This window comes from Musca autumnalis, unplaced genomic scaffold (assembly GCF_047663935.1).
Source record: "Musca autumnalis isolate F117 unplaced genomic scaffold, ASM4766393v1 scaffold_4, whole genome shotgun sequence".
In the NCBI taxonomy this organism is placed as follows: Eukaryota; Metazoa; Arthropoda; class Insecta; order Diptera; family Muscidae; genus Musca; species Musca autumnalis.
Genome location: NW_027411977.1, coordinates 209,097,375 through 209,107,760, shown reverse-complemented (window position 1 = coordinate 209,107,760; position 10,386 = coordinate 209,097,375). Strand labels below are relative to the sequence as shown.

General features: G+C 46.7%; 1 protein-coding gene across 1 annotated transcript; it reads right to left on the bottom strand.

Moving 5' to 3' along the window:
• Positions 1–5,757: 5,757 nt before the first annotated feature.
• Positions 5,758–10,002, bottom strand: LOC141403218 (uncharacterized). Its single transcript, XM_073985402.1, has 5 exons — positions 9,698–10,002; positions 8,802–9,620; positions 7,916–8,535; positions 7,569–7,676; positions 5,758–7,463 (listed from the first exon to the last, which is right to left on the bottom strand). The coding sequence occupies exons 1-5, from the start codon at positions 10,000–10,002 to the stop codon at positions 5,758–5,760; spliced, it is 3,558 nt and encodes a 1,185-aa protein (XP_073841503.1).
• Positions 10,003–10,386: the final 384 nt, after the last annotated feature.

Below are 10,386 nucleotides of genomic sequence, written 5' to 3'. Positions count from 1 at the left end.
AAGTTGGTTGCAGTATTTATTTTAATTCCCCGTGGATGTTTGGAGTTGAAGTTGATTAATCTTCCCGACGATGTGGGTTTTTGATACCAGTCTAGTATAAGTTTATTACCTTGTCTAAGTACTAAAGAATCCAGGTATGGTAATTTGTTATTGTACTCACACTCCATGGTGAAACGCAACTGATTATTGTACTTGTTTAGAGTCTCTAATGTGTTTTGAACCTCATCCGTTTTTGTTATACAAAATATGTCATCGACATATTTTGTTAGGAATCTTGGTTTTATTGTTAGCTTTTCCATTGTGTCGTCAAGTAGCTTCTCCATCACTATGTCGGCTATAATGGGAGAAATTGGAGAACCCATTGGCATCCCTTTCAATTGTTCGTATACTTTATCGCGGTATACAAAGTATCGAGAATCCTTTATGCAGAGTGTCAGGATTTCTATAAAGAGATTTATAGGAATATTCGTATGTTCCTGGAGAATATACCACTTTTCCTTTATTGTATTAATGGCCAAGTTTACAGGAATACTTGGAAACAACGATATGACATCGAAGGATATCAATATTTCGTTGTCGTCAATGTGCTGGTGATTTATTCTGGATTTGAATTCTACAGCATCCTTTATGTTGTATTTGGACTCTATAGTCAAATGTTGAAGAATTGATGCCATATACTTGGAAAGCTCGTACGTTGGAGAGTTAATGAAGGAACAAATTGGACGTAATGGAGTTCCTTCTTTGTGGATTTTTGGCAATCCATATATTTTTGGGGGAATTGAGGTTCTCTTTGAAAGCCTGTTCCTCTCTGTCTCACTGATCACGTCTAAGTCCAATAACTTTTGGACCAATTTATTGCTCTTTTCTTGTAATCCACTAGTCGGATCCTTTCTCATTCTCCTATATGTGCACATGTCCATGAGTATTGCGTCCATTTTTGATTCGTAATCCGTTTTCAGCATCGCTACTGTCTTTCCTCCCTTGTCGGAGTTAAGTATTAATATGTGCTTGTTCTGTTTAACGAATTTTGTAGTTTCGGCCACTGTGCTTAGTATAAATCGATCTCTTTTTCCTATCGTTGTGTTTCTCATGTGTTCGTTAATGAGTGTTATGAAATTGATTCGTGCATTTTCTTGTTGTTCTTTGCTCTCTAATGATTGGATGCAATCCTCTCCTTCAGCGATAATGTTGAACAAGGGAAACGTCGACTTGGTAGTTGGCAATGAAAACTTCGGTCCGAGTGAGAGCAACCACTCAACATTCGAAGGTATGTCAGTGTTCGTAATATTGACGAACCACTCCTTGTTATGTTGAATATTGAGTTGACAAAGGTGTTGTTGTTTTAACGAACTTAATTTATTGATGTGTGTTGTTTTTTGTTTTGTGATTTGTGTGTTAAGAATTGTATTCTCACTCTCTATGAGTAGTTTAAAGTCCTCTTCGTCTATGAGGCGAGTGAGATGATCTTTCGTGTTGGATAGTATCTCTTTGGTCAAGTTTGACTGTTTGTGTTTTTGTTGTATTACAAGCTTGAGAAGTTTCATGTGGAAATTGTAAAACAAAGAACACCTTCAGTTGGTACTAAAAAGTACAAATACGAATAACAACTTTTTTAGTCGTACGAAGTCCAAAGTTCCACCAGAAGACAAGTCTAACGTCGTTTACAAAGTGAAATGCAATGGTGACGGGTCCGACATATGCCATAAGGTATATGTTGGGACAACAAAATCAAAGCTTAAAACTAGGTTAAGTGCACATAAGTCGGACCAGAAAGCAAAAACAGACCTATGGAACAAAAAACTGCACTTGCCGCCCATTGTGCTATTACAGGACACACTCCTAACTTCAAAAATGTGGACATTTTAACGCAAGAAAATAACTACAAGCGAAGATTTATGCTAGAAATGCTCCACATAATAAATGTTCCGGCAGAAAATCGGATGAATTACAAGACAGACACAGACCACTGTGCGCAAATCTACAGAAACTTGATAAAAAACATCAAAAACTTTAGTTGGAAAGTATTTGTGAAAAGATGAGGAAGTAATTTTTTAGAGATTATAAAATAAAACAAATGTAATTATTGTGATGAAAACAAATTCTTTGTTAATGTTTTTATATAAAAATGTAATTTGTTCTTTTTAAAGATTAAATCCCTGATGATGGTTGTCGGAGATGACCGAAATATCGGAAAATAAAAATAATATTAAAAACAAAATAAAATGTTTTTAATTTGCTGACCTCAAGCCAAACCAAAACTTAGAGAAAATTTCAGTCCAAAGGTCAACTATAACCATACAACAATTAAAACACGGTAGGCACGCCGCAAAAAAGACAAAGTCAACATGCATCTCTATAAAAACATAAAACAAAAATATAATAATAACACACAAAATATTATTAAACAATATGCCAAAAGTAACAGGCAATCAGCACGCATTAGATCAACAACTACTTTCCTCATCAAGTGCAAGGAAGCCGGCATCATTCCAAATTTTATTCTCAACACAACCAAAAACATATACAATATATTTGAAAACAACAACACAATACCAGCCAATATAAAAAATTCTTTAGACACACTCATTTACAATTTCCACATGAAACTTCTCAAGCTTGTAATACAACAAAAACACAAACAGTCAAACTTGACCAAAGAGATACTATCCAACACGAAAGATCATCTCACTCGCCTCATAGACGAAGAGGACTTTAAACTACTCATAGAGAGTGAGAATACAATTCTTAACACACAAATCACAAAACAAAAAACAACACACATCAATAAATTAAGTTCGTTAAAACAACAACACCTTTGTCAACTCAATATTCAACATAACAAGGAGTGGTTCGTCAATATTACGAACACTGACATACCTTCGAATGTTGAGTGGTTGCTCTCACTCGGACCGAAGTTTTCATTGCCAACTACCAAGTCGACGTTTCCCTTGTTCAACATTATCGCTGAAGGAGAGGATTGCATCCAATCATTAGAGAGCAAAGAACAACAAGAAAATGCACGAATCAATTTCATAACACTCATTAACGAACACATGAGAAACACAACGATAGGAAAAAGAGATCGATTTATACTAAGCACAGTGGGCGAAACTGCAAAATTCGTTAAACAGAACAAGCACATATTAATACTTAACTCCGACAAGGGAGGAAAGACAGTAGCGATGCTGAAAACGGATTACGAATCAAAAATGGACGCAATACTCATGGACATGTGCACATATAGGAGAATGAGAAAGGATCCGACTACTGGATTACAAGAAAAGAGCAATAAATTGGTCCAAAAGTTATTGGACTTAGACGTGATCAGTGAGACAGAGAGGAACAGGCTTTCAAAGAGAACCTCAATTCCCCCAAAAATAATATGGATTGCCAAAAATCCACAAAGAAGGAACTCCATTACGTCCAATTTGTTCCTTCATTAACTCTCCAACGTACGAGCTTTCCAAGTATATGGCATCAATTCTTCAACATTTGACTATAGAGTCCAAATACAACATAAGGATGCTGTAGAATTCAAATCCAGAATAAATCACCAGCACATTGACGACAACGAAATATTGATATCCTTCGATGTCATATCGTTGTTTCCAAGTATTCCTGTAAACTTGGCCATTAATACAATAAAGGAAAAATGGTATATTCTCCAGGAACATACGAATATTCCTATAAATCTCTTTATAGAAATCCTGACACTCTGCATAAAGGATTCTCGATACTTTGTATACCGCGATAAAGTATACGAACAATTGAAAGGGATGCCAATGGGTTCTCCAATTTCTCCCATTATAGCCGACATAGTGATGGAGAAGCTACTTGACGACACAATGGAAAAGCTAACAATAAAACCAAGATTCCTAACAAAATATGTCGATGACATATTTTGTATAATAAAAACGGATGAGGTTCAAAACACATTAGAGACTCTAAACAAGTACAATAATCAGTTGCGTTTCACCATTGTAACGACACCTATGGCTCCGTTTGCTGAGGCAGCTCGCGGTGGCCAGGGCACGTCCCAGAAATTTATTGATTCTAGTGACGGAGAGTAAGAAAAGGTTGTTTTGGGTGTTGGGAGTAGCTTCGGTCTCTTTATTGGGTAAAACAATATGCTCGGGCTGTGTCCGGGAGGTGAACCCACGGGTGCGCCACACAGGACGGGATCTGGGGCGGTTCTCGAACGGATCACTGTGCCGGGTGGTGGTGGAGAGCCGGAAGGTTAGTTACGATTGGCCTGTGGAAACTCAGTCGCCTAACGCTTCTACAGTCCTCTCACAAAGATGCGAGTGGCCTGGGAGACTCACTCACACAATGGCACTTGTGCGCTGGTGGTGTCCGGGGTGGGGTTCGAGACCTGGGAGGTGAGACCTTGACGGTTCTCGGGACCAGGGCGTTACACGACGCTGGAGTGGCTACGTACAGCCTTCTTAAGGGGACGCCGCGATTGGCCTGGGAGGTGAGACCTTGGACGGTTCTCGGGACCAGGGCGTTACACGACGCTGGAGTGGCTACGTACAGCCTTCTTAAGGGGACGCCGCGATTGGCCTGCTGAAACTCAATCGCCCTCTGAAGTGGTGATGCACAGCCTTTCTGAAGGTAGGTCGCGATTGGCCTAAGGAAACTCAATCGCCTCTGAAGTGGTGAGGCACAGCCTTTCTGAAGGGAGGTCGCGATTGGCCTGTGGAAAACTCAATCGCCTCACGCTGGGCTTCCTCGGTTCGATCGTAGATGTGTGGATGGCTTGGGGAAACTCACACACACACCGGCACTAGGACACTTGGCTTTTCTCACTCTACTCACCTTTGGTCTTTTTTTCCTTAATAGGGTACTTTGACACGGCACTGGAATACTCTGCGTACACTTGATAACTTTCACTTTCACTGACTGTCCCTGCTGTCAGCTTGCCGCGTCCTTTTATAGGGTCCTTGACTACCGTCGGCGTCGACTCCAAAACCTATCCCTTTACATGTTGTTATTGGTTGTTTACGAACAACGCGGTACAACTCTGGGCTCCCTTTTGTTGTTGGTTGGGTACGTCTGCCAACATTAGATTTTCTAAGGTTCCCTATTAGATTATTTACGAACATCACCGTGCGCCGGTGTGGCTGGTTGTTTACGAACTCCACCATGTTTACGAACTCGAATTGGAGTGGTTGTTTACGAACTCCCTCCGTGCCCTATTCCCGTGCATGTTGTTGCTTGTTGTTTACGAACTCGCATTGGAGTGGTTGTTTACGAACTCCTCCGTGCCCTATTCCCGTGCATGTTGTTGCTTGTTGTTTACGAACTCGAATTGGAGTGGTTGTTTACGAACTCCTCCGTGCCCTATTCCCGTGCATGTTGTTGCTTGTTGTTTACGAACTCGAATTGGAGTTGTTGTCTACTAGCTCTAACTAGAGTGGTTGTTTACTTGATGATCTTGTTTGTTGTGCCGACGATCGTTGGTATAAACAAGAACGAGAGTACATTAATAATTCAGAGAAAAATAACATGTTTATGCTCGCATGTATTCAAATATGTAATTCAACGAAATAAAGCGACAACAAGGAAAATGTAAAATTCAATAGCATACAATTCATTAAGTGATATGATAATATGATAAGAAAGGAAACAATTCAAAGATTAACGAAAACAATATATAACAATACCAGCACTTCGCTGGTCAAGGATAAAATATGTGTGGCCGGAAACAAGAGTCGACTTCCGGCGTCACACTACCTCCCCTCCTGGGAGGACGGGTTAGCCTCGGGCCGTGACGAAAACTCGCCCCTGGCGATTTACCAAAATCCGATAACGCCGTCCACATACCTGTACCACCTGCTTATGCTGCTTATGCGGGACACGCAGCGCCACCCCTCTGCGGATGTGTCGTTGTAGTTCCTGTTGCACCACTCGGGGAAACTCTTCACGGCTAGCAAATGGATACCACGAGTCCCTGACGTCTGGTATCACCACTACGCTGCGCAGCCTCGCCAGGGAAGAAGTTGGACATAAGTTGCTCTCCTCGGCCTCCGAATCCGAACTCGAACTACTCTCTTGGGCCTCGGCATTCGACCACGGATCGTTATCGTGATCCTCCGTACCCGACCAGGAATCGCTGTCGGGGCCCTCTGTGTCGGTCCAGGCAAAACTCTCTGGTGCCTCGGCTTCTGTGCCCGGAATGTCTTCTTCCACCTCTGCATCAGTCCAATCGGTGTATCTCGGGGAGGTCACACTCCTGGCAGTACCTGCATTTGGCGTCATATCCCTTATCACCGTGCCCTCGTCATCGGATATCACCACCACACTGAGGACATCGTCCCGCTCATCTGGACTCCACTCCCCGGAACTCCACTCCTCAACCGTTTCGTTGGGCGATGGGGTCACCGCTGTCGTCGACGACTCCGCTGCAGAGTCCTCGTTAACGAACACGATCGACGAACCAGGAGACACAATTGGTGACGGCGTAGGCGGGTTGGGGAACCCATATGTCGGACGTGGGGGCGTGACCTGGTCATCAGTATTCGGAGCGTATGGGTTGTAGGCCGGGAACTGCCCTGGGTGAGAAGGAGTGTCTGATTCTGCGTCCGAGATTACGATAATATCCGGCGTTGGAGGTCTCGGCTGGATTCGCATGGGGCGGACTATCGCCACCGGTCGTCGGACAGGCCCCTCGGTAACCCTTCCCAACCGAACTGTGTGGGTAGCCTCTGGTGCTTCCGGTGCCCTCTGGCAGAGTCGCTTGCTGGTTCCAGGCTCATCAGGCGATGGTATATCCTGTCGGTCCTGCCACTGCTGTTTGTAGTAGGCCTTCGTCTTCAGTAAAGGGGTTTGGTTCTCCATTTCACAGTCGTCGGGATTCTCGCCAGTAACTGTTAAAGACATAGAAGGTTCATTAGTATCAGTATTATGATTAATCGGGTGAGATGGTTTAATTTCGCCGAGGTGTGCCGATCTGAGGTCCCCGCGTTCCTTGCCTCTCACACTCACGATCACCGGCGAGATGTAGCTAACCACCTCGTACGGGCCGTCATATTTCGGGGCCAGCTTGGCCGCAAAGTTTTCGACCGCCTTGGACAGAGGGTGTTGGCGGACCCATACTTCCTCCCCTATCTCGGGTTTCCATGATCGACGCCGCAAGTTACAATACCGCCTTTGGTCTTCCCCGGCTCGCCCGATCTGCCTTCGTACCATCTTAAAAATGTCCCGCAGCTCATCTACTTTTTCCAGCTGGCTCTTCTTCGCTGTGCCGGTACCGGTCGTGACCTCGTCGTATAAGGCATTAGGTAGTCGCGGCTCCCGACACTGTATCAGATACGCCGGGCTGAAACCTGTGGTCTCCGAGGCGCCAGTGTTCACAGCCAGGTTAACTTCCGGCAGGTATTCATCCCACTTCTGGTGTTGATTCTTGCAACCTGTGCCAACATCGTCTTCACCGTACGATTCGCTCGCTCCGTCGGGTTCTCCTGTGGACAATAGGGGGCAGTGAACTGATGTTTCACTCCAATTCCTTGCAGATATTTGCTCAATTCCCGGCTAGTGAACTGGCTGCCATTATCGGTGATTATTACCTTGGGCACCCCAAACCTGGCCAATATGCGTTCTCGAAATGCCCTTGATAACCCCACTGGACGTGGCCTTCCGTAAAGGCACCAGCTCCACCCATTTGGAGAACCGGTCTATAAACACTAGGAGCATGGTATTCCCATGCTTGGTACGGGGTAGAGGTCCAACAAAATCCGCGCACACTGTCGCCAAGGTTCCTCAGGGATAGAAATGAGCATTTCCCCCGCCGGCGCCACCTGACTGGGCTTATACCGTTGACAGGACTGACAGCTTCTCACGAACTTGGCAACGTCCCGGACCATTCCCGGCCAGTAGTACCTCTCAGAGATACGGTTAGCAGTCTTCCGAATACCCAAATGTCCCGCCGCAGGTTGACAGTGGTTTTCCTCCAGAACCCTTGCTCGTAAAGGGGTTGGGACGCATAATTTCCATGTTGTGTTCTCTACGTCACTAGGATGTCGCGGAATATGCCGATAAAGATTATGACCCACAACGGCGTAGTCTGGAAACTTGGCTGCATTCCGTGACATTTCCTTCATTTTTGTCCGTATCCATGGACAGTCATCCATTGTCTCTGTCACGGCCCGTTGTAGGGATTCGGCCGGTTGGCGGGACAGTGCGTCCGCCACCACATTGAGGCCCCCTTTGCGATATTTAACGGTGTACCGATATTGCTGGAGTTCCAAGGCCCATCTCGCCACGCGCCCTGTCGGGTTGTCGATCGCATTCAGCCATTTCAGGGCCAGATGATCCGTCAGCACCTGGAACTCATAACCCTCCAAATAGGGTCGCATCTTGCGAATTCCCCACACGATGGCAAGGCATTCTCTCTCGGTGGCCGAGTAATTCTTCTCCGCGTCGTTTAAAGTGCGGCTGGCATAGGCGATGACGCGCTCTCCGTCCTCGAATTCCTGAGTTAACACGGCCCCTAGCCCACAATCGCTGGCATCCGTCTGTAGCAGGAAGGTTCGGCTGAAATCGGGGGCATGCCAGCACCGGAGCCTGTGTCAACCTGACCTTCAGAAGCTCAAAAACCGTCTGCTGGTCCTCCGTCCAGCGCCAATGCTTCCCCTTCTTCAGCAATACGGTCAAGGGGTTGGCTAAAGTGGCGAATTCGGGAATAAATCGGCGGTACCAAGAGACTACGCCCAGGAAACGCCTCACCTCCTTCAGATTCTGCGGGGGTTTCATGTCCAATATAGCCGTCACTTTGTCTGGATCCGTCTGAATTCCATCACCTCCGACCACATGACCCAGATACTTCGTCTCCCGCTGGAAAAACTGGCACTTGTCCGGGTTGATACGGAGCTTGGCGGCACGTAACCTCCGAAATACCTCCCTGAGGGTTGTCGAGATGTTCCTCTAGTGACTTGCCGCTGACGATGATGTCGTCCAAATAGGCAAAGGCGAATGGTTCCAGCTCCGCCCCAATAACGCTGTCTAACGCCCGCTGAAACGTTGCTGGTGCTGAATGAAGACCGAATGGCATGACTCGCCATTGGAATAATCCCCTCCCGGCCACCGTGAATGCGGTGTATTTCTTACTACTCTCATCTAAGGGGATCTGCCAGTATCCATCCTTCAGGTCGATGCTGCTGACAAATCGAGCGTCTCGTAGGCGGTCAAGGATGGACTGGATGCGAGGCAGTGGATAGGCGTCAGGTTCTGACCGGCTGTTAAGATGGCGGAAGTCCATGCACAGCCGCCACGTCCCGTTCTTCTTTTGTGCCAACGTAATAGGCGAGCTAAAAGGGCTGCAAGACGGCTCAATGAACCCATTGGCCAGAAGCTCGTTAACCTTTGCGTCGATTATCGCCTGCATGGCAGGGTTGCGTGCCGCATACCGTAGCTTGAATGGTCTATCGTCCTTCATGACGATACGATGCGTTGCGACCGTTGATGGACCGTGTATGTCTCTAAACTTTTGGAGCTCAGAGTCCAAAAATTGTCGGATCTGCTGTTGTTCTAGGACTGTGTGGGCACTGGCTGATGGTGCTTCACCCGACACGGGTGGCCTTTCGGTTGTTCGTCGGCAATGCTGATGTGGGTCGTCACACCTGCAAGTAATGCTCAGGTGTAAGCAGTTCTCCACTACGCTTCTGTCGCCCTTGGTAACATCGGTGGAGAGACGCACGAAAGTCCCGCCATCGTGAGACGAGCACCGATCTTCGATAGAAAATCTAACCCGATGATAATATCTTCCGTGGAGTCAGGCATGACTAATAGCCGAGTAGGACGGACTTGGTTGCCTAGGTAGATTTTAGCTTCGACGGCCTCCCGTACCAGCCGCCGCGACCCGTCCGCCAGAGTCACACTTATGTTACAGGGTGTTCGTTGAACGTCGTCTCTGAGGGAACGTGCCAGAGACTCGCTGATAAATGTACTTGTTGCTCCCGTATCTACCGTAGCGGCAACGCGCTGGTCGCCAATTCCTATCATGGCTACCAAACGATTAGGTTCGATGTGGAGGGCGGTACTTACTGGGGGTTTCCGTGGGCTACCTGGGGACCCGTCTCCCCCCGACTTGGGCGGGTCCGGCTGCCGTTTCCCGCAGTCCCTCGGCAGCAGTCAATGGTGCGGGTGCCTCGCCGTCCACACTCCCAGCAGAATAGTATAGCCTCGTTCTTGCACCGCGCAGCGAAATGTCCATCCATTCCACAACGCCGACACGCGCTTCTAGGATTTATCGTCGGTAGGGAAGTTGGAGCCTGACTCTCGGTCGGGTCCATCCGGCGATTTGCTCTCGGGGTGGTGTAGCGATGGGAGGCAGGCTCTCTAGATCGTCCGCCATTTCCAATAGTTCATGCAGAGTGTGGAAATCCC